The 25,571-nt window shown below is 28.1% G+C and overlaps 1 protein-coding gene across 3 annotated transcripts in view; it reads right to left on the bottom strand.

The window, feature by feature from the left end:
- Window positions 1-766: 766 nt before the first annotated feature.
- Window positions 767-25,571, bottom strand: part of LOC100204082 (protein grainyhead) — a 29,929-nt gene continuing 5,124 nt past the window's right edge. For 2 of the 3 annotated variants that reach the window (XM_065811459.1, XM_065811460.1), the window contains 18 exons: window positions 25,338-25,372; window positions 24,343-24,394; window positions 24,155-24,234; window positions 18,572-18,617; window positions 17,460-17,515; window positions 15,011-15,087; window positions 14,846-14,904; window positions 11,138-11,341; window positions 10,875-10,931; window positions 2,974-3,075; window positions 2,749-2,824; window positions 2,417-2,541; window positions 2,263-2,321; window positions 2,096-2,144; window positions 1,807-1,873; window positions 1,629-1,714; window positions 1,373-1,437; window positions 767-1,283 (listed from right to left, as the gene is read on the bottom strand). In XM_065811459.1, coding sequence (XP_065667531.1) covers window positions 1,166-1,283; window positions 1,373-1,437; window positions 1,629-1,714; window positions 1,807-1,873; window positions 2,096-2,144; window positions 2,263-2,321; window positions 2,417-2,541; window positions 2,749-2,824; window positions 2,974-3,075; window positions 10,875-10,931; window positions 11,138-11,341; window positions 14,846-14,904; window positions 15,011-15,087; window positions 17,460-17,515; window positions 18,572-18,617; window positions 24,155-24,234; window positions 24,343-24,394; window positions 25,338-25,372 — 1,413 coding nt within the window. In that variant the 3' untranslated portion in view covers window positions 767-1,165. Of the gene's footprint in view, window positions 1,284-1,372; window positions 1,438-1,628; window positions 1,715-1,806; window positions 1,955-2,095; window positions 2,145-2,262; window positions 2,322-2,416; window positions 2,542-2,748; window positions 2,825-2,973; window positions 3,076-10,874; window positions 10,932-11,137; window positions 11,342-14,845; window positions 14,905-15,010; window positions 15,088-17,459; window positions 17,516-18,571; window positions 18,618-24,154; window positions 24,235-24,342; window positions 24,395-25,337; window positions 25,373-25,571 lie in introns of all 3 variants that reach the window. The other variant, XR_010642128.1, reaches the window with a different exon arrangement.

The following is a 25,571-nucleotide window of genomic DNA, read 5'->3' on the forward strand; positions in this document are numbered from 1 at the left end:
TAATATATTTATTATATATATATTAATTATATTTATTAATATATATATTATAATTTAAAATTGCATGTTATAATATAAAAATATTTTATTATAATTTGTCTTATTTTATAATATATTTGTTTCAATATAAATAAAAAATTTTGCAATGTGTAATCTATTTTAATAATGGTTATGTGAAAATATAGTTTTAATATTAGATTTGTAAATATATAATTTTATAATCTAAAAGTAAAGTGCCCCGGTAATAACCTTACATATTTTTAAGTAAAGAAAGGCTCTTTATAGATTAACTTACTTATGTATATATATCTATATATATAGTAATGTGGGCTAATTGGTTGATTTTTGCAATCCCTTCCAGTCCACTCTTAAAGAAAGGAGGGGGTCAGAGGTTGTTGAAAAAAATATAATGTACCCAAATAATTTCCTAGGTCCGCCCCTGATTATTTCTCATTACATTTTTAGATGTTGTTGGACAGATGGCAAAAACTGATGTTGTTATCATGACCCGTTTTATGCTATGGTGATAAATAAACCAAAAGCTCATTTTCGACAAATTGAGGTTTACTAGGTTGGCAATTTTTGTTTACACTGAAACTTTTCGTTTTTATCAGTGACTGAAAGAATTATTTTCTAAGTTTTTAAGGTCGATTTTCAGTGAATTCTTTTTTTAGTTTTTGTTGATAACAAGTAATAATTAGTAAACGGGCGGGGGGTCTTAATAGGTTTGGGGTGGGTGGGAAAATTTTCCAAAAATTAATAAACGTCTCGCAACCTCCTTTTTTATTAACGACTCGAGAGTAAGTAGCCAACAGCCATCGCAATAATCTAATCATTGCAGTGGTAGTATGCCTTTCATAATTGAAATAAAATAAATGTAATGATTTTTTAAGTAGCCGTGACTAACATTTGATTAAAAAAATATCAGCAAAAGCTGTAAATATCTATCAGTAACATAAATATAAATTCTTATAAAAATTATGAAAGTTATGAAAAAACACAACATTCATTATTCATTTTGCTGAATTTGTCAGAAATTTAATTGTTTTTAATTTCCTTTTTTGTAAATGATAATTAATCTTTGCAAATTCTTGGACCGAGTATCATACAGAACCTTTTGTTCAAAAATTCTTTGCATTTTTAATATTAGCAATGTCCAGAAAATTTAACTGTCAAAAACTACTTCAAACTGACCAAGATGATTGTCAAAACGTATGTCAATAACAAAATCATCCTCTTCAGCAAATCTCTCAACAAGTTGATCGTCAATATTTACAAGAAATCTAAAAGAATTCAGACGTGAATCTGTGGTAAAACAAAAAAGCAAAAATAAAGGTTTTCGAAGTAATTCGTACTTTAAGAGTTCTCTTACCCTTTTTTTGTTTTTTTATAAACGTTTCGAATCATTTCAGAAGGAATGTTATATTTTTTTGATATCTACAAACAATGAAACCATTATTACATATATAAACATAATTGAAATACTGACTTTATATAAGTAAATTATTATTACGCATAAAATATGAGTTAAAGTACTGATTTTATATAAGTAAATTATTATATTTATAAATGTTAGTTGAAATAATGACTTTATATAAGTAAAGTATAAGTAAATCAAAAACACGCACAGCTTCTTTGAGAACATTTAGTGTGGGCAACGTTAGAAGCAGTGCATTATAAGCCTTTTCTTCTTCTTTACGGACATATATCGTTACTAATAAATCATATTAAACAGTTAGGTTTCAAATGATACTTGAAAAAATAAAATTAAAAAAAATATTTTCTAACTAAAAAACTTAATATGACCTGTATCTTTCTGGTAAACTCTTTGTGTTTTTAACTTGGGATAAACGTCAAGATTTTCAAGATAATCCTGCAGAAAAATGATTTTAAAAATCGTTACTCTTCATTTACTCCGACGCTCCGAATCAAGCTCCGACGGCATAAAGGCTACCTTGAACGTCAGATTTTATATCAGATGACAAGAATGAGGGATTAACAATGACAAAGAAGAAGAGATTAACAACAAGTTGATCAAATATAAATGAAAACTATTTTTTGCAAAAATTTACAAAGATTGTAAAAAAGTTCTTACGCTAGTATTTGACAAAGCATTGTTAAAACCTCGTTTTGTATCTCTCTCCCTAAATAATTCATAACCACACAAACATAACTAAATGAGTTACTACCATATTCATTCAATATAGCATCAAAATAATAAAATAACACCAAACAATAATATAACAGAAAATTCGATCTTACTTTATTTTAGTAATAAAAGCTCCTGGTGGAGAACATAAAGAAGAACTTGGTTCTAAAGGCTATAAATATTATTATTTAGTTTAAAAATAAAACTAATTTAAAGAAAAAATAAATTAAAATAATTAAAATTACTTAAAATAAAAATTAAATTTACTGATGCAATTATCTTATCTTTAATTGGAATAAATACAAATGATTTTGTTATTGGAAACGGAGAATCTTTAAGAACTGTTACTTTATTCGCAATTTGAAATGGACTAACTTCAAGTGTACTAAAATCTGCACACAAATATTTAAAATTAAATTTTAAAAATTTTATTGCTTAAAAATTTTTTTTGTTTTGTTCTGTGTAATTCAGTCCTGTTATTCTGTTATTTATTTTATTTGAAAGTTCTGTTTCGTTCTGTATAACTCAGTACTGTTATTTAAATATCAAATAGCGAAATCGATTTAAAACGGTCGGAAATAAAAATATAATTTACAAACCTGGCCCTTGCTTTAAATATTTCACCATACGTTTACCAACTGTCTTCGATTCCTCTTTATTTTTTCTTTCAGCCCCCTGAACAAAAGTTTTAAAATACTTTAGACTATACAAATACAAGTTTGGATAAGTTATTTGATAAAATTTATTGCAAAATTAGCACAAAAAGATTTCAAAGAAGTTCTTATCTTCTAACCAATACCTTTTAGGTATTTTATCAAAACTACCTTGTCTCTGAAAATTTTAATTTTGCAAAAAGCTTGATGAACGGGTTGAGCATTTTCTGACATATCTTCGTAAGTGTCAATTTGAATATAAAGTGGTAACCCCTATTAACAAAATATACTAATAAAATAATATAAACTGAATTTACACTTATGCAATAAATTACATTTCATACTGCATTACTACAATTTATAGCGTAATTATTGGTTTTAATACTTCTGTTGTTTTTATGGTTGCTATAATATAACTACTGCACAAATATAAAAAATTTGCGCATTAAATTTAAAGTTTTATCCGAATCAATTTTAGTCTTTTAAAAATCATACTCACCAAACAAAGGCTTAAGAACCAATATAAGAATACCCAATAAAAAAGCTAAACATTTTTTTTTTTTAAATTGCTGTCAGTCTTAGAAGAAATAAATCTCTAACATCTCTATAAACGTGTTAGGGTCTTGCATTAAGTATATACACAGGTAAGGGAGGGAGGGGGGGGGGGAAAGAAGGGGTTACCCAAAAATAAATGGATTTGTAAAAGGGAGGGAAGGGGGTTAAGACAGTGAGTATGTACGTAGTTCGACTATCTATTTTTCTGTATCTCTTCATAAAACTTGATTCCTTTTTTTAACAAAAGCATTGAAATTCAAAATTTTAAAAAATCAATATTATGTTATGTAACAGTGATATATCAAATTAACTTAAAATTTTTTAAAAGGTTTTAAAAATTTTTTAAAAAGTTTTAAAAACTTTATATATTGGGGAAGGAGGGTTAATTTTGTAATAAATAATGTGTATGTATGCAGAAGGGTTGTTAAGTGCATACAGTTCCGTTCAAGGGGGTCCTAAATCAACGGTTTTACTGTGTACATACTTATGGATGCCCCCATACACAAAACTTAACAAACATAACTACAGTGTGGAGAAACAAATTGAACACTTCTTCGAGAGGGTATAAACTCTATACCTCCTGCTGACAAAGTAGGCATTCTACCACAACACCACAACTAATATATTCAGATTTAGATAGGTACTATCGCAATTTTGCACACTTGAAGTTGTTCAAGTGTGCAAAATTGTGATGACTTAAATCCAGACCAATCCAGTTTATTACAACAGCAAAAAACAACTTTTTAATGTAATAAATGTCTTTCATATCTAGATAGTATCTACCCAAACTTAAACACTGGTCAACAACAAAAAAACTATCTTGGAAGCCAGGTATTGTTCCTTTCTAATTTTTGGGTGCTGATTCCAAAAATACCTTCAGTTCTTTTCTATCAAGTCAAGTTTCTCTGATATCCATACCACTTTTTTTCACATTTTCAATAATACGAATTCTAGAAAATGACCTCTGAATCTTACAGATATACAGTTTCCCCATATATTCATTACCCAACTATCTTAATCCAAACTAAAGCTAATAGAACAAACAGATTCTATTAAATTTTACAGCATTCCAGTTGCACACTCAGTACACTTGAAGGAATCCTACGAAAACATTGTTATACTGCTGAATGCAATTAAGTATGATCAGTACAAATGGAAAATATGTAGCAATCTGAAAGTAATTGGTTTACTGTCAGGCATGCAGAGTGGATTCACAAAATACACGTGTTTATTATGTTTGTGGGACAGCTGGGCAACACAGGAGTACTGGAGTACGTGAAAAAGAACTAGCCCCCGCATGAAAAATTTACTCCAGGGCAGCACAGTGTTAAATCTAACCTTCTGGTTAATCAAGGCACCATTTCATATAAAACTAGGACTCATAAAAAACTTTGGCAAAGCCATGGATCCAGAGAGCAATGGGTTCAAATATGTGCCTCAAAGTTTTCCATTTGTATATATATAGATGTGTGTGTGTCAACAAATACAGGTGAAACACCACCAATGACATAATACTGAAATAGCTGTCTTTGATGCCTCCATACATAGATGAAGAATCAAGATTTGAAATCTAACGCTGGATAGGCAATATATAAGTATAAAATATATTTTTGTGGCATTTAAAAACAATGTTTTTTTTATTGAAATTTTTGTTTGAAAAAGTTTTATTAAATCCACCTCTCAGAGACTCTAGAGAGGGTTAAAGTAAGTAGAATTTACAAAGTGAGCAGAATATATTAGTTCAGACCATTTGAAATTTAATGTCAGCGCACAAAAAAGCGCTGGCAGGATGGTCATTTTTAAGTCAACCCGCCCGATTTACAAAATTTATTTCTAATATTTATTTAAAGCACTCTTTTCGCTGTGTAGCGAAAAGAATGCTTTAAATAAATACTAGATTAAAAAATTTGAATAAATACTAGATTGAAAAAAAAAAACTGGTAAAAAAAAGCTATTTTTCATAAAAATTGAACAAATTAACAAAAAAGTTTTGTTGCAATTTAAAACAAAACCCTTTAATTTTTAAAAAGTTTTTGCAGGCGTGTGGACGAGCACGATAAGCATGAGCGCGAAAGCGCTGGCTAAATGGAGAAAACTGTTAGTTGTATATTAGTTAATGACTTGAATAATTATATTTAAGGCTTCAGTTATGAATATAATTATAATTATATTTAGGCTTCAGTTATGAATATAGTCTTAACAAATCTCAAAAAAATTGTATTAATTACTGAAAAGGTTAATTAATATTCTACCTCTTCACATTTTAATTTAAGTTAAATATAATTTTTTTTTTGGTGATTTTTTTGAGTTTTTTTATTTTATCTTATTTTTAAAAACTGCATTACACATACACATTAGTTACTTAAAACCCATTATGTAAAGTGACACAATACATATACTGAGTAAAAATAATTACCACCAACTTGACTGATAGATCAAATTTGGCTTACTTTTTGAAAAAATGCAAATGTCAGATAGTTAAATGTGACTCGTTTTCCTGACAACCCTAATCATTTTCCTTCAATCCTTGATTTGTGTCTGGTCCTAGCTTGTGTTCAGTTTCTCCTTTTTCTCCTTTAGGTGGTTCTAACCATGCAATGATCTTTTTAAATCTTTTATCTCATACTTTCTTTTTGGAATCACCCTATTATCGCACTATTTACTACTACTCGAAAGCTGACTGGAATTTTTTTTTGTGATTTTCTTTGTGACGGTCCCTGGGCTGATGTTTTTTCCCTCTCAGCTGAAAAATACGCCTCCTGCGTAATCTCCTGAATTCAAGCAGGAATGTAAGCTTTTATTCCTTCTTATCAGTTCCAAGTCAAGCCTCATTCAACTCCATGGTTTTCACCTTGTTGTGCAGCGGTTATATCTAATCATAATCATTTTTTTATCTTTTTCAAAAAAAACAACTCTCTTGAGAACAAACGGCTATTTATTATTGAAAAAATAGATGTAAAAAAGTGCTGTTAAATGCCAAGTTTCATTATTCTCAGCTCACAAAATCTTGTATTTTATCTCAGAAGTTAAGCTTTAGAAATTGGAAAATCTTCAACAGCATCATTAACAAGGGTAGGTCTAACATTCCATCTTTCATTCATGGGACTGATCTTATTACCTCTTCCAAGGATAAGGCAGAGCTATTTTCAAAGAACTTTTCTTCTAATTTGACTCTCAAATCTTATGCTCATTCTCTTCTTTCCATTCCATATAAACAGCTTAACCCATTGTTAGACATTCAAATCACTCCAGCTTCCATTGTCATACCTCAATTAAATCAATCAAGTCATGCTCAATCAATCAAATCATGCTCAATCAATCAAGTCATACCTCAATTAAACTCTTCTACGGCTTATGATCCAGACAACAATCCTGCCATAGTCTTACAAAATTGTTCTCCGGAACCCTCTTCAATTCTCTATAAACTATTTAATAAGTGCTTGACTGAGTCTTGTTTTCCTGCCTGCTGGAAAATGACACCTGTTGTTTCAATATTCAAAAACATTGGTGAACATTCTGACCCCTTAAATTATTGTCTGATCGGTCTTCTTTCTGTTATTAGCAAGGCTATTGAGTCTTTGATAAACAAATTTCACACATATCATCTTGAGTCAAATTACTGTCAGATAATCAATACGGTTTTCGATCCTCTTGCTCTATGGTTGACTTTCTAACTGCTGGGACTAAAAGATTTTATTGTGAATTAGATGGAGACGGAGAGGCTAGGGCTATTGCTCTTGACATATCTAAGGCTTTCAACAAAGTTTGGCATTATATTCCTGTCTTAACAAAAAATCTTCTCTTTTCAATCACTTAGAACAGGCAGCCGATCTAGAATCTGATCTCACTTCTGTAACAGATTGGGGCTCACAGTGGCTTGTAAATTTTAACCCCAACAAAACTCAGTTGCTTACTGCAAACAACTATTGCAGTACTGTCAACATTTCTATATTAATGAATGGCAACCCTCTCACTAAGTCCAAAAACGCAATGTAAACGTAGTTGGACCCGCTTTATCTGCTAAGATTGAGCCTCTTTCCCATTGTCATAAAGTTGAATCTCTTTCTCTTTACATCTACAAATACTATCATATTCGCTGCTCAAAAGAGCTATCATCTCTAATTCCATCAACTAAAACTCATTCTCGCTTGACACTTCAGTCAGCAAATTCTCATTCTTTTACTGTATCTGTCCCTACATGCTCAAAAAAATTTTATTTGTCTAGTTTTTTCCCCGCACTTTAACCCTTTGGAACTCTCTCTTATCTTCATGTTTTCCTGATTCATACAACCTTTAACTTTTTAGGTCTTCTGTCAACTGTTTTGTTGCTCTATAACTCTATTCTTTTTTTTAGTTACTCTTAGTACTTGTGAGCAAAAATATTGACTGGCTAAAAGTTAAAAAAATCTTTTTTTTTGTTGCTTTTTTTTGTATATTTGAATTAAATCAGGTTTTAAAAAATTATTGTAAAATACTTATTCTCTTTTCTTTCCATACCAATTCTTATTATTGATGTCTAATTTTTTTTAATCTTCTTGCAACCTGTTTTAAACTTTTCTTTTTTAAATCACCTATTTATTTATCACCTAATTTATTTACATTTCACATTTTAATAATTGTTTCAACATAAACAACAAATAACAACAGAATAAACAAACAGACACCTAATTAATTTTCCAATTTTCATTTTTAATTTTTAATGATTGTTTTAACATATCAACCATATAGGGTTTACTAAAATATTCATTTTTCAGTTCAAAAAAATATGAAAATATTGCAAACTTATTTTTTTATTAAATATTTTTTTATTTACAGTTATCTAAAAATAACTATTTATTCCATCAATATGAACTTATAGAGAACTGGATTTATAGAAGATTGAACTTAGAGATTGAACTTATAGGAGATTGGACTTATAGAGGATTGAACTTTTTTAGAAGATAATAGAAAATTTATCTTTTTTAGTAGATTGAACTTAATAGTTTGAACTTTTAGCAATAAAATCTTTTATTAAACAATTGAACCAAAAGCATTATTAGCACTTCTATTTTAAGTTTTTGTCAGGTCAGGCTATTCTGCTACTGGTAACATGTAACCCAGTACAACCTGCTTCTTGCCCTGCTGCCTTATAGTATACATTTTTTAAGGCAAACGCTAGGAGAAGCTAACTCTGATGTAAAACACCCCCTGTCTTGGGGCTCTTGGTTGAGGAAAGGCTAGAAATGGTGTCTTGATAAAAATACTCATCTTGGCCAGATGTTAAATGCATCCCGCTACTGTCTTGTAACAGGTCTTCTAGGCTCATTCTAGTATCCCCTAATGAGGGTACAGGTCTGAAACTCAATTTTAAAGTTCTGAGACCGGCTGGTAGTCAGGTTACCTGAACTCTGTGGTGGCTCTCAGAGAAGCTAATTCCATTAAGAGTTGTAAAATATCCGAGTACTAACAGTGCCATGTTGCGCATGGATGGTGTTTGTACTTTAGGTGTGCATTGTCGAGGCAACACTTGGAGCCCTTTGATACGACTTAGGGTTTATTAATAGTATTGAGGCAATTGCTTGGGCTATTGAATAGTGTACTGAGTACTATCTGTGCTTTGAGTCAAGTTCTATAACAAATTTAAAAATGACTAAAGTACTAAAAACTATATAACTTTAAAAACCATCATCATCGCCAGTCATACGTGGTCTTTGAAGTAACTTTTCTTTTGTTGAGTTCTCTTGCAAAGTTCACCAGACCTACTTGCTCTTTGTGAGACTAATTTGAGTTCAGCTGTCGCATCTTGTGAACTTAGTGTTGATGGTTATCTTTATTGATGGTTAAATTCATTACGACTCATATATAGTCACATGCTTGTCCTGGGCATTTACATTTTTGTAAGAATTCACCCATTTGTCTGGCAACTAGGTTTGAATCCACAGACTATTCTTTTATGTGTTTTCATTTAGCACCACTTCACTCTATTGCCTTTCTCTTTGTTCTAAATCACTCTCTTTCATCTGATACATCAAGACAATTTCAATGTTATTTCTGATCAAATTGACTGATCATTTCGATGTTATTTATGACCAATGTTATTTAAGCCCTCTCTCTTTATCCTACTGCCATTATTAATATTGTTGATGACTTAAATGCTCATCACACTGAATGGCTTGGCTCTAGTGTCAGTGAACCTACAAGCATTAAGGCCCACAACTTTTGCCTTTCTCAATCTCTAACTTAAATAGTCAATTTTCCAACTCGCTTTCAGACAATCCGAATCATTTACCTTCTCTACTTGACTTATGTCTTGTTTCTGATCCTAGTCAGTGCTCAGTTTCTACACATTCACACCCTTAGGTGCTTCTGATCAAGGTTTGATCTCTCTAAAACTATGCAATAATCTAGATTTTCCTATATTTATGAATGGTAATGTACTTGATGAGTAAGTACCCTTCATCTTCTATGATTAATTCTTACTTCCAATCTTCCTTGGAAACCATATATCAAGTTGATTGCAAAATTAGCATCTGCTAAGGTTGCATCTCTTTATTGCGCTCGCCACTTTTTTACTCCAGATTTAAATCTTTATCTCTATAAATTTCAAATCCGTCCTTGTATGGAATACTGTTGCCATATCAGGGGCAGATCTTCTAATGATGCCATTTCTCTTTTAGGCAAGGTGTAAAAACGCATTGTAAACATAGTTGGACCTGCTCTTGCAGCCAACCTCCAACCATTATCACATCGTTGTAATGTTGCTTCTCTTTCTCTTTTCTATAAATACTGCAATGGGCACTGCTCTAAAGAGCTAGCACCTTTTGTGCCATCTACTAAAATTTATTCTTGTGTTATTCGCCATTCAATTAAGCCTCATCCTTTTACTGTGACTGTTCCTAAGTGCTCTAAAAAATCTTATTCGCTCAGTTTTTTTCCTTGAACATCAGTTTTTTGGAATTCGCTTCCATTATCTTGTTTTCCTATTTCATATATTTTGCAATATTTAAAGTCGTCTGTCAATCGTTATCTTGCTCTATAATCTTCATCTTTTCTCTTCCAGTAACTTCCAACTCTATTAGTGGTTATGTGCAGACTTGTTAGAGGTGAAGATGTTGGGAAAAAAAAAAAAGTTGATGTGCCATATTTTTATGCCCTAAAAGCTTATTGGTTAAACAATAAATCTCTTTGTTATTTTTAGTTATAATTAAATCTATATTTAATGTTTTATAAGGGCAATCATTTATAATATCGCAAATTTTTTTAATTTTTTTTTAATATTTTTTCAGCTAACTGTTTTTAAAACCATTTACTCATAATTACATGTTTTGTACTGTTTCTCTAAACTGATCTGTTTTTAAAGACATCAAACATGTTGAAAATTCAAAGCAAACATGTTGAAAATTCAAAGCAAATATTAAAATTTTATTCCCCATAGAACTACTTAAAACATATTTAAAATTAGAGAAACTATATACGAAAGTACCTAATTTAAAATTGGAACAACTATACTTGTTTCTTTTATGAATATAAAATTATACCTTTACACCTTTCTGTGGAGTAAAATCTGTACTAAGACAGTTTATTCGAAATGATACCTAAATATACACAAAATGTTTAAAAAACATAATAAACTGACAGATAAACACTAAATTAAATTTAATACCAAATGCAAAACAACACATACATACTAAAAATAATTCTATACAAATTACTAAAAAAAAATAATATTAATCATTATTATGTGTTAGATTTAAAACAAATTATAGATTATTTTGAAAATAAGAAATAATAAAAAACTGACTTTAGCTTTTAAATAAGGCGACCACAAGAAAGCTAGGGCATTGTAACCATACTCTTCGTTATCAATGATGACATTTTGACATGCCTTTCTTTCAATATCAAATGCTCGTTGATTGAAGTTTGGTTGTTGGTTATACCAGTACTTCCAGTTTGTCAGCTCAGTCATCTCGTCCTTTTCATCACGAAACACCAGATGTATGATTGACTAATGGAGAAATATTAGCAAACCTTAAAATGAAAAAACTTTCTTCATTTTTTAATAAAATACAGTATGCCACAGTGTTAAAGATTAATAGGAACCTTTTCCATTAAGTTTCAACTTTTTAACTCCTTAATGGTTTACAAGAAAGCATTAATAGGAAGCCTTTCCTTTAAGTTTCAACTTTTTAACTTAAAAAATGATTTACAAAAAAGCATTAAAAATGAGAGAAAAATCTAAACATTTTAAAGCTAATATCACATTTTTAATGTATAAGTAATAACTATATTATTTGTTGAAATGATTATGACAGCAGAGTTAGTTGCTACATTATTAACTAACAGCACTAATCAAAGAAATATGATACACATTATTGGCATAAATGTTTTCAAAAGTATTATCAAATAATGATAAAGAGTAATTAAATTTTTTAAGTTAAAAAAAAAAAAAAAAAAAAATCTTATGAAAAAAATTTAAATAAGTTCTGTTTATTTAGTGATTTAATGAATAAGATTTAATAATAATAAAATTTTACTGACTTTTAAGTTTATATTACAGTCTTAAAAACATTTATTAACATTTTTGTTAAGATTTCAAATTTCTTATATCATTTTTATATTCATTTTATCATCGATATCATTTTTGTTCACTTTTTTATTTTTATTGTAACTAGAATTATTAGTAGATTATTAGTTATCATATTATTGTTAATTTATTTTATTATTTTCTGTAAAATATTTTGTCTTTTATTTTATGTTTTATGAATTAACATTGGTAAGACTACAAAGAGAGCTATCACAGTCATTTTGGTTGATAAATTTTTTTTAATTCAATCAACTCAAAACTCAACAAACTTTGCTGAATAAGGGTTCTGTACAAAGAAACAGGTTTGGAGCAGAATTTTTGGACACAGGGTGAATTTGAACCATTTGATTTGACACAGGGTGAATTTGAACCATTTGATTTGAGTGTTCTAGCACACAGGACACAGGGTGAATTTGAACCATTTGATTTGAGTGTTCTAGCACTAAACTACAACGCAAGTTTGTTTCCAATGACTAATTGCTAAGAAGTACCAAGACAGATAGAGGGCAATCAAGGGGAGAACAAAAAGAACCAAGAGAAGATAAAAAGGAACTTTATGGTTGGTATCTAAATAACCAAACAGAAATATTTTTACTTAATTTAGTTATTAAAATTAATTTTTTTTAACTAACTGTAAAATTTCTATAAAAACTTTTCTTTATAATCACTTGTTCTTCTTTATAATCACTTGTTCTTCTTTGATATTTCCAAGTGTCCCTAGCTATCTGTAACCTCTTTTGGTTTTCCTCAACTTGTTCTATTTTTTGATACCTTTAGTGTATTAGAAATTTGCATCTTTTTATCATCACCAAATCCCATTCTGCTAAATAGTCTCATGGAATTAAATAGTCTCATGGAATTCCCTCAGCATATCTCACTAATTTACAATACTAGTTTGTTCACCTTTTTCTTATGTAGCTGTTTTGTATTAGAGTCAGATGCTGCTCACATCTTTCTTTTAAAATTTAATGTTTATGATTCAATAATTGTGTGGTTTAGGAAGGTTTCTATAATGACATTTTCTTATGTAAATGTAAAATTAAAGAAAAAGTTACAACTTTTTACAACAAGATACTCTAAATGATATTGAATTAATTCACAGATCAAAATGAGTATTCTTATTGTGGTAACACTGCAAGGAAATTTACCATGCAAGGTTTACAAGCTCATCCTACCTATAACTAATTTGAGGGTTTTATATCAGAGTTTTTTTCCTTTAAAGGTAAGTTGCTTTTACCACAGCTAAAGAGTTTCACAGAAAATTACAATTAGTTTTAACTTGGTGTATAAACCATTCATGCACTAATTTACATCTTTTTTATTATTCTAAATATTTTTGCATGAAACAATACAGGTATTAACAAATACAGTATTAACAAATACAAGTCAATGCAGTAAAACACCTATTCTCAATATTACTTATTGTATAGTTGATCAATAATAAAGTTTCCTTAGGATTAGTTGTAAGATTTTATGTAGCTACTCCTTAGCTAAACAATATCTTCAGATATAAAGAGTACTAAAAAATAAATATTAAAATGTAAAAATATATATTAAATAATGTATATTGAGGAAATTATATTAAAAACTCGGGTCATAAAAGTGTTAGATCTTTAACTGCTTTACATAAAGAATGATACAGTGAAGAAAGGAAACCTACTTTAAAATTAATTTGAAAAAAAAAATGATTCCATTTAAAAGGCACACTTTAACACGACATACAAAAAAGCATAACATCACTTATATTATATATCAAGAATTTATATTATAACTTTTAACAATAACTAACCTCTAACAATAGGAAAAAAAACTAAAAAGTTTTAATTTTAAATTTTGCTCATTGATTTCGTAACAAAAGCAACTGTAAAACTTGGTCATTGTTTTAATTTTCTTTCCTTTTTTTTGAACTTTTGATAATCTATATTTTGACATCCTTGCTAAATAATTGCTTATTATTGAGGAAAATATTTTGACAACTTAGTGGATCACAACTTTTAAATTATAATTTGAGTAATCATTGGCCTCAACAATACACAATAAAAGCATCAACAATCTTTCAACAAAATAAATATCTTGTATACCTTGTATTATTCTTATTATTTCTGAATATAAAATATGAACCCCACAACAACCCTGACAGTGTTTTGTTCAGTTTGTTTATCTATGGAGTATTACTTTTCAAGGTATGTTTTTGAGTGAACTTATGTAAATAAACTGAAAGTAAAAACAATTAAAAACAAAAATATCTCCAAAAAAAAACTATGAAAAAAAACTTAAATTTAATTTAAATTAACAGTTAAGTGAGCAACTATTATATCTATGGAAATTGTTGATTTTTATACTTTACCAAGTATAAAATAAACTTTTTTAAACTGTCTTTTTAAATTGGATTTTTAATTTTATGTTTAGCTTAACTAGAACTTGTAAGAAAAAAAACCTCCCCCTATTTAACAAAAGTCTCCAGTTTATAAGAGATTTTAAATAAACTTTATCTCTAATAAACTGTAAAGATTTTTTTATTACTAGTTTATTAGAGATAAAATTTCTAACCTACCCCTTACCAAATGTTTTTGAAGCCTAAAGTAAAGATTCCTAGCATCATTTTACTATGTGACAATACTGTGTATCTTTAATGTACAAAATTTAAAATAATATAATGTACACGTGTTACAATAATATAATGTGCACAACGTATATTTTTATGCTAGAAGGTGTTCTATGTACACAAATGCATAGTAAACTAGAATCGTAACTATTCAAGATGTTATTTGAATATATAACTTTTAAGTTTTATAAAATATATTTTTAAAGGATTAAAAAATTTTCAGTACACTATACTTTTTATGTTTTGGTTTCAATATATGTAAAAATAAATAACATTAGAAAATCAAAAAACTGAAAACAAATCAAAATACGTTTATTCACCTTTGCCCGACTGCATTTATTTTCAGGACCTGATTCAAAAGTGATGTAGTAAAATTGACCTAAAACAAGTTTGTAAAACAAATATTTAAGTTGTTTGTTATAAGAAACAACCTAATAAGTATGATTGGACAAGGATATTTCACACAAATATTTTGAAATAAAAACCTTTGTTCAGGTAGGTCAGTGTTTCATCTTCGCGCTTTTGAACAACAGAAGTCTGAGCTTCAAGTATAAAAATATATCTAAAAATAATTCTCTATAAAAAAGAATAACAATTTATTATTATGATGATTATTATATATTATAATTATTAGAGCTAGATATTATGACCAAAATAATCACTTTTGTATTAAAAAAGTTATTAAACTTTTTTTTAAACACATTTAAAAGAAAAATATTTTAATTGAAAAAATTAAATATTAGGCATAAAATTTAATAAAATACATGCTCTACTCGAAGTTTTAATATAAACCACATTTTTAAATGTTAGTAATTTTATTTAGTTTGTAAATAATAATATTATTTATAATTGAATAATAAAGTTGTTATAAAATATAATATATTTACAAAAAATATGAATTAATCGAATATGGTTTGTGTTGACATTTTATGTTTCTATGTAGAGTTTAATACTTTGCTATGTTTACTTATACTATGATAATACTATAATATACTACAACTTTGCTATATATATTTCAGTTAATAAAATGTTAAGATCTAAAACAGATCTCCCTTCTCTGGATATTCAAAGCTGTTCTCTGAGGTGCAACTGCCAACAGGACTAGATGTGATGTGGCATATGGTGTGTTTGCAAGAAATTGTTAGCAACCTATACTATATATCATTTTTTCAAATAATAGTAAAGTTAAATATATATCATAATTTTACAGAAACTTCCTGGAAAAGCTAACAAAAAAAAAAATGAAGCAGCTTCAACAGCAATGCAGGTCTTTAAAATTTACATAATTGACATCATTGACAAAGAGATGGTAACCGTTTTTGAGCAGAGCAAAAAGCTGCAAAAAATTCCATTGCTTACAGAGAAAATACAAAAACTAACTCTCAGTTCTTTAAAGACTAACTAGCCAAACTTTGATATATCTGCTTGCCAATGCAAAGATCTAAAAAATGCTGCTGTACCAAAGTTAATATGGTACCAGCTATGGAGCACAATTTTCTGGAAGGTCAAAGGATTGAACATAAAATGGGTATTGGATCAATTGACAAAGAAGTTACAGCAAAACTGCAGAATACCCATAGAAAACAAAGCTCAAACCTTTATGATGTACCATTAGATCTTATCATTTCTGCCACACCTAGTACTTTAAAACGACCTGCTATTGATGAAAACACTCCATCATCATCATAATTATCTTCAAATAAAATACGATTGTCTTTCCCTTCTCTTTCATTAGTCTTCAACTGCCGCAGACTCTCAGACAGATCTGCTACAGCATTCACATCAGCTGTACTTGAAGATTTTGCTGAAGCATTAAAATCTCAAATTCTTAAGTATTCTAAAGAACACAATATCATTTTGGATGATTACAAGTGCTTGGAACTAATGTTAACACTGGAAATAAGGGTGGTGTGATTAGATTAATTGAGTTAGAACTTTAACATGGCACTTTAACCAGCCTTGGAAAACTAGCTCATTCTAGATGGCTCACCACTGTCAACAGGATCCTCAGATTATATACTTCTACCACCAATCCTTCATCAATTTTAGTAACTATAGGAACATACATTATGCACATTTATGCCCTTATGTGGTTAATCAAGGAGTCTTATATTTTTCATGGCAGCAGGCATCTATGTAGCACAATAGTCAAATCAGGGTATGTGCCAGATGCATTATGTAAGGTAATGGACAGAGTTATTCAAACAACTGCATTCTTTGGTCATCAAGAAAATATTTTTCTGGCAATGATATCAGATGAGCACCCAAAAATCTAAGAATTAGGTGTTAGGCATATACAGAGAGCTAGAGAAGAAACCAGTATGAATGCTCATCATACTAGTGTGTGGCAATTTAAAGTTCCTACTCTCAATTTTATGCCAAAAAATACAGTTGATTTATTGGAGTAATACACAGCAGACAGAGCCACCACTAACAACACCTCACTAATGAGGAACTGAAAGAAGCTGAAGAGAATCGCATTCAACTAAGTAATTTTTTGGAAAAGTTACCATGCCACATGCAAGCTGTAGAACATTGTGTTAAGATGGTGACAGCCATTTCTGCCTTAGTTTGAGGCAAAATAAAGAGACAGTACAATACATGTCTGCCTGCAATCAAATAATGAATTCGAAAGGAAGAATACTACAAATCATTATTTGGGATAAAAAATTTAAAATATGGAAAATTCTGAAAATTTACTTATTTTGGCAAAAAAAATGCTGCAGGGGGTAATTCTTGTCTAATTTTACTCATCTTATATTTTCACTCCACCCTAATGTTCAATGGTATAGACCAACATCTGAAAGTAATTTTTTGTTATTATGAACTACCCTAGTATATCTAGCTGTAACATCACAATAGTTTTTCATAAATATTTTATTTTTATTAAAAAAAAAAAAAAGATTAATAAATTAAGTTTATCAAAGAACGTACTTTTGATTTGTGTCATAATTAATTCGTCTAACATATGGAAATGTGTTTCGTGACATCTAAAGAAATATAATCAGCACCAGAAGCATAAAACAACTGTTTCATATAAACTCAATTATATGATAAATAAAAATAAAGATGAAGAGCACATGGAAAAAAACAGAAAAGTCACAATTAAAATGTTTTAGAAGTATATATTGATCATTTATAAAAGTCTTTTATAAAACTGTATAAAGTTAAGTAAAAAAAAATTTTAATAAAAATTTCAAAAATTTTAATAAAAATTGAACTTTATTTGAACTAATCAAAAAATGTTTTTTTTTTTTTTTTTTTTAATTCTTAATTGAATTATATGAAGACATTTATAAGTAATCAATATATTTTCTCAAAACTTTTAAAATGTGACTGTATTTGCCTGTGTACTCTTCAAATTTGAACACTAAAAACATTTATATGCCTATTATATATATAAACTTTTAAATAATGGCTTTTTGGCTGAATGCCTAAACCTAAGTGTAGTATCTGCTCTTATTTAGTTTTTAACAAGAGCTCTTAGGTCTGATCATCTACAACAGATGGAGAGTAAAAGTTTAGCTGCTTTTCCATTGTACTCAAGAGGAGGGCAAATAAAATATGCATACATAGTATATATAATATATATAAATATAATAATAGCAATTTTTATACACCTAGATTATGAAAATATTTATAAATAGTTTGTGTAACTTGGCGTATAAAAAAAGAAGCTTAAAATATAATTAATTAGTGGGGAAAGAAATATATAGATTTTAGTTTTAAAACACTATTTAAAAAAATGATTTAATAGAACAAGCTCTGTATATCTTTATTGTATATATTCTTTGTAGAAAGCCTTCCAATCATGATATTTCTTATACAAAAGACAATCATAATATTATTAACAACATTAATATATTTTCAAAATCATACATAACTTTATCAGAACTTGAGATGTCCAAAACTTAATTTTATCAGACAACTAAGGTTAAAAAACTCCTAAAAACCATCATAAAACCTTTTTTTTGAAAGTTGAGTTGAGTTGAAGTTTGAGTATTTCAAAAAAAAAACTAATAAAATATGCTGGAACAAAAACTTACAAGCTTCTCAGTAGAGTTTGAAATTGATGACGAGCTACATTCAGACCTAAGAAAGAAAAAAGAGTAATTATTTTGTACTAAAGTATTGTGTCTGGCATATTAAAATTTAGTTCAAAAAAACATATTGATATAAATCTACTGATAATCAATCTGTTCTTAATGAATATGATAAAAATAATTTTGCGCTGTTGAGTTATAGTTTTAAATCATTAAAGCAAAGATATATACAAAACTTTTAAATTTCAAATATTAAATAAGAAATTAAACAGATCTCTAAAAACATTTAAATACAGTTAGTTACATAAAAAAAATTATTAAAAACTTTATTGTAATCATAAATAAATCAAAAAGTATTCATAAATTGATCATTCTTCTAACTTAAGTTTCTTCTTACTCATTCTTTTAACTTCTAATAAAGCATTTTTTTCCCCTCGCATAACTAATAAAATTAGAAAAATAAAAGTTTCAAGTATTGACATCAGAGACATCATTTCAGGTAGAGCAGGGAGCAATGGTCGCCTTATATTTAAAAATTATGCGAGGGAACCATTAAAAATAAGGAATTTTTTCTTTTGTATAGACTATAGCTTAATGGCGTTTTTCATATTTTAGTTGAGCCACTTATCTTCTTTTTATCTTTTGCCAATGGGGTGCCATGATTTAAAATATATGATTGAGTCAGGCCCACTTAAACTTAAAACATGAATAAAATAAATATGTTAAACGTAAAAAAACCATCATCACCCCCTAATATTTTCAATCTCTCTATTATAAATATTTGTGGTCTTTGAAGCAACTTTTCATCATTTAAATGCTACCTCTAGCAAAGTTCACCAGGCCCAATTACTCTTTTTTGAAACTGAGAAATTAAATGTAACTAAACTTCAGTTTCTCCTTGTTCTCCTTTAGATGTCTTTCATCTCTACTGATAAATGCCTCCTATTTAATCTCCTGGATCCAGATATGGAAACCTTTATTCCTTCTCATTGGTTTCAAGTATAACCTCTATGATTATCTACTTTATGGCTTTTAACTTTGAGTGAAGCTGGTATTTCTGATCATGTTTTTTTTAAATCTTTTTTACAAGAATTTTTTTTTCACAAGAACAAGTCTTTTTATTATTGAAAGAAATCAATGTAAAAAGGAGCTGCCTGACGCTAAGCTCCAATATTCTTAGTTTAGTATATCTCAAAAGTTAGGTTCTAATGACTTTTGGAAAATCTTTAACAGTGTCATCAATAAAGATAAGTCTAATATTCTATCTTTAACTCATGGGTCTGATCTTAATACCACTCCCAAGGATAAGATAGAACTATTTGCAAAAAACTTTTCCTCTAACTTAACCTTTGAATCAAATAGCCACTCTTTCTGCCATTCCAGTTAAGCAGGTTAACCCATTGTTAGATATCCAAATAATTAAGATTTCCATTGCTTAAGTCATTTCTCAATTAAAAATTTCTACAGCTTGTGATCCAGGCAACATTCCTGTCATAGCCTTACAAAAGTGTTCTCCATAATTCTTTTCAATTCTTTCTAAACTATTTAATAAGTGCTTGACTGAACCTTGTTTTGCTACCGCTGGAAAAAAATTGTAGTTACAAATTTTTAAAAAGTCTGGAGAACATTCTGACACCTCCAACTGTCATCCAATCAGTCTTCATTCCATTAATAGCAAAGCCTTTGAGCCTACAATCAGTTCCTGACATTTTAAGTCTAATAGTTTACTCTTTGACAATCAATACAAATATAAATCTTTACATTCTATGCCTGATTTACTGTTGTAACAGAATGGTTATATCATGCATAAAAAAAGCAGGGCAAGGACTATTGCTTTTGACATATCTAAAGCATTCAATAAAGTTTGACATGCTGGTCTTTTCCATAAGCTTGCTTCATATGGTGTATCTAGAAAACTTTTTGAGATGACCAAATCATTTCTTTCTAACCACAGTAATAAAGTCATCGTTGAAAGCCAACACTCTTCTTCATTTCCAGTAACTACTACTTGGGGTACTGCTAGATTCCTTAACCATACTTTGCTTCTTATCTACATCTTCTCAATTGCTTTGAGCAGGTAGCCAATCTTGAATCTGATCTCTCTCCTGTAACAGCTTGGAACTTGCAACAGCTTATGAATTTTAATTACAACAAAATTCAGTTACTTCAAACAATAATCACAATTCTGTTGATATTAATATTTACTGTTGATATTAATATTTACTGTTGATATTAATATTTACTATTGATATATTTACTGTTGATATTAATATTTACTGTTGATATTAATATTTAATGTTGATATTAATACTTACTGTTGATATTAATATTTTTATGTTGATAAATGGAAACCCTCTTACTGAACCCTCTACTTTATGCCTTTTTGGATTCTCACTTACTACTGAACACTTATTGAAACCATATATAAAATCCACAAAGTTAGTGTCTACTAAGGTTCCTTCTCTTTATTGTGTTTGCCATTTTCTTGCTCCTGATTCCATTTTCAACATCTACAAATTTCTTAATTGTCCCTTATTGGAATACTGTTGAATATGACAACAGTCATGTTCAATTATACAGTTTATACAGTCAAGTTAAACACACAGTATGAGGTAGACAGTTATAAAGTCAAACTTATACAGGACTGCCCCAACCATGTTGACCAAGCGTACCAAAATAGAAAGAATTTCAGTAAATTTCAATATTAATTGTTCTATTTAAATCTTAAATTAAAATATGAATTAAGATATTGCCATTAAAGTTAAATTTCTCTAGTCACATCTCTAGTCATATTTGGGCTTGTTTTTCTAATGATGCTCTTTCTTTTCTAAACAAGGTCCAAAAACGAATTGTAAATGTAGTTAGACCTGCTCTAATTGCCAAGCTTGAGTTTCTCTCCCATCTTTTTTTCTACAAATACTGTCATGGTCTACTAACATAAGCTATCATCTTTAGTTCCATCAATGAAAAATCTGTTGAAAAAAAAAGTTGTTACTGACAATCAACAAGCAAATGTAAATGCATTTAGTTTGCTTCATTCCAAATTTGGTAATCAGTCAAATTTATTTATCATCCTGATTTATCATCTAAATATTAAAATATTTTATGATAGTGTTCACATTGTTGAAAACATCAGAAATAATTTATTACACTGTAAAAAATTTGTCTTTCCATCATTTACATATAATATAAAAGATGACATCTATAATTGTGCAGTGGTTATATTACTTGGGGAGATTTTCATCTCCTACATTCTAAATATAAACTTCAAGGTAATTTTAAAAAAGCTCCAAAAATTACATATCAAAGTTTTCACCCTGGTAATAAAAAGCAAAATGTTTCTCTGGCACTGTTGATTTTCGATGAAACCACAATTGTAAATTTGAAAAGTTATTTTCCAGAACGAAATGACATTTCTGGTTTTTTAAGCATTTTTCAAAAATGATGGACTGTTTTAAATTCTAAACAACAGTTTAGTCCTAATAAACTTGGTAATGCAATTAATTTTGATGATGGTAAAACCACATTTTTTAGGCAACTAGCTGATTTGATTGAACTTTGAACTTAAACAGAAATCTCAACTTTTTTTTACTTTATCAAAACATTATCTGCTCTCATCACAACCCTGAGTTCTCAAGCAATGCTTTTAGTCGAGTTTAGTCGAAGAAGGATATTTGTATGTACTTACTTCACGACTTCATAGTGACCCTATAGAGCGTAGATTTTCTCAATATCGACAGATAAGTGGTAGGGGATTTCTAGTAAGTTTACTAGAAGTTCAACATTCAGAAATTATTTTAGCATGTCAAACTTTAATTAAGGAGAATGTAAATTTTTGGGATGAAGATTTAAAGAACAATTATAATAACCCAATTAATGATGAATTACTAATAACATTAGATTAAAACTCAAATGAGATATCAGAACTAATTCTACCACCTTTCCAACAGTTTGCTTTACTTGCGATTTACACAAAGAACGGGGGTTTAAATTTGTTTCTAAAATTATAATTAATGTCTTTTTTAACAATAAGCAGAAGATAATTAATGTCACTGCGCAAAAAGATGCTGTTAAAAGTTTTAAAAGTTGACAGAGAAGAAAAATATTTTAAAAAAAAAAAAATTTTTTTTTGTAAATTCCCAGTGTTGTCAATTTAAATGTGTAATGAACAAATATATAAAAATATATATTTAGATACAAATATATATAAATATATATATATATATATATATATATATATATGTATATATGTATACGTGTATATATATATATGTTATATATATGTGTATATATATATATATATATATATATATATATATATATATATATATATATATATATATATATACATAGATATATGTTATAAAAAGCACAAAATGCTAGTTTTTTGTGAATACTTTTTTATTCATAATATTTCTACTCGCAATGTTATATTTATACTATTTATTTAGTCTAGATGATCGTGCAGCTATCGGGTAGCTATCTTTTTTTATAAGTAGGCCTCTTAGAATCAGCCTCTAAAATGTAACATACACTGCCGTGTAATATAGTAGGCCATGGTAATGGTTTCCAAAAAACTGCTCTGGTCATCTTTTGCTCTTCTAATCATTTTTCAATACTTTAAAGAAATAGTTGACAACACCAAAAAGATAAAATTCTATTGATAGAATCAGTTCTAAAATGAGTGTTTGAACCACAAATGATTATGGAAAATATTTCAATCATCTTGGCTTTTTTTTGTTACCGCCATACTTTTTGTTAGCTTAATAACATCTCATGACTGATTCCAGTCTGCAAGTAAATCAAGGCCGGAGTCAACTTAATACTAAGTGCTAAAATATTAGCTACATTTCAAGAAGTTAATTGTGTGATTTAATATTATTTAATTACAATAATTTTAACATTGTTTACAATCTTAATGGTTAATAAAAGATTTTGAGAAAAAATAGTCAAGTGATATAAACTTTATAACTACTTGGCAATTAGAATTGCAACTAAATTGCAACTAAATTTCACAAATTTTTCACAACTTAGTTGATTTAAATTCATTAAGCTATTTAACACCAAATCAAGATAAAATTCAAACAATTAAATTTAATACAAACTCAAACAATACAATTCAAACAATTTAAGGATGAAATGGAATACCATGACTTAAATGGGACCTAAATATTGGAGATGAAAGTTTTTTTCTTTTTTTGTTAACACCAGATTTTTTTCATCAATAATAGATACTTTACTATTAACAATCTATATATAAAAGATGTTTCTTGTTTAGTTAAATAAATAAACTAAACTAAGATAATAATAAACTTAAATAAGAAAAATATAATCTAATTATAATATTTCCATAATTTATAATCTTATCATAAATTATTCTTTAGTTAATAACAAATTGATCATTAATTTTAAATTAGTCATTAATTATTCCAAATTTAATCACAAATTAATTATAAATTAGGTATAGACTATTTATAAATTATTCATAAACTATTTTTATATATAATTGACCAAAATTATGTACTTTTATGTCAAATGTATGACATAAAATAATAATGCTTGTAAACTAAAAACAATGAAACATACACATTTTCTGATTTAAAACAAGGTGTTGATTGTGTACGCCTGTTTCCATTTACACTATGAAACTTACTACTACTGGATACCTTAAGAAACAAAAAAATCATTAAATAATGTATTTTTTAAAACAATATTTAAATAAAATATAAGTAAAAGATATATTTCCACTTTTTAGGTTAAAAAATATCACATACTGCATTTATTTGAGTTGAAAATGGAGCGCAGGACTTTCCACTCTCATGAAAACTAATTCAAATAAAAACAAAAGAATTAAGAAAAAAAAAATTATAGAAAACTTTTTAATATTATTAAAATTACTTGTCTTTTGCACTAAATGCATCTTACTGCAAACTACTTAATACAGCATTTATTAAAAATTCATTACATAAAAAGTAAAAAAACCTGGAATTCTTCTCCAAGAGGCATCACTGAGTTGTTTCAGGCTATCTACTTACTCATTCTTGATTATACAAAGCAAAGCATCTTAATTTGATTTATGATAAACTTTCTAATACTTTAAATCAGCATTCTGAAACTCTTTATCTCGGCAAATTAGCAAGTACTTCAAGCAACACTTGTAAAACCTATTTGCTGCATTAGAAATATTATACACTCAGCAAATTAGCAAGTATGTACTTCAAGCAACACTTGTAAAATCTGTTTGCGGCATTAGAAATATTATACACTCTCTTTTGTGAAAAGAATACTCATTTCACAAAAGAATGTGTTAATTATTTTGTGAAAAGCTTCACAAAAGAATTAACACACATTCTTTTGTGAAGCTTTTTTTCTTGCCTTTAACTAAATCTTTTGAATTAAACATTACTGCATGGTATGCATGTTGGAAAAGACTTCATTATGTAAATTTAGCTATATAAACTATTATGAACTTTTTTGTAAGATAATTTTTTCAAAAGATTCAGCTTTGCTTAAAGCTTAGCTTTCAAAATCTGTCTTTCAAAATCTGTCATTAAAATTGATATCATAATTTGTAATATTTTCAACAGAAAATATTACAACAATTGAGTTGACAGACACTTGCCTTTTTTTTTAAATTATTTCACTTGTTAATATAAGGCACTTACATTAACAAGTGAAATCATTTTTAAGCAACAGCAACTGACATATGGCAAATTATTGCATAATATCATGTTAAAAGCATTAAAATCAAAAAAATTGATTAACAAACCTTTGTTTTATTGACAAATTCGGGCTTCCATTTTGCTATAAATAAATTACTTAATATTTAAAAAAATTTTTTAAAAAAATTCTTTATCAAATATTTAAAATAAAATGTAATCTTTTCTATAGATTTTGAAAAAAAAATTCTATAAAGTATATAGAAAGTTACTTAGCAAAAAATATTTTACAAATACAGTTTTACATAAAAATAATTCAAAACATAAAAAATTCCTAACATTTA

Source organism: Hydra vulgaris, chromosome 12 (genome assembly GCF_038396675.1).
Source record: "Hydra vulgaris chromosome 12, alternate assembly HydraT2T_AEP".
Classification (NCBI taxonomy): domain Eukaryota; kingdom Metazoa; phylum Cnidaria; class Hydrozoa; order Anthoathecata; family Hydridae; genus Hydra; species Hydra vulgaris.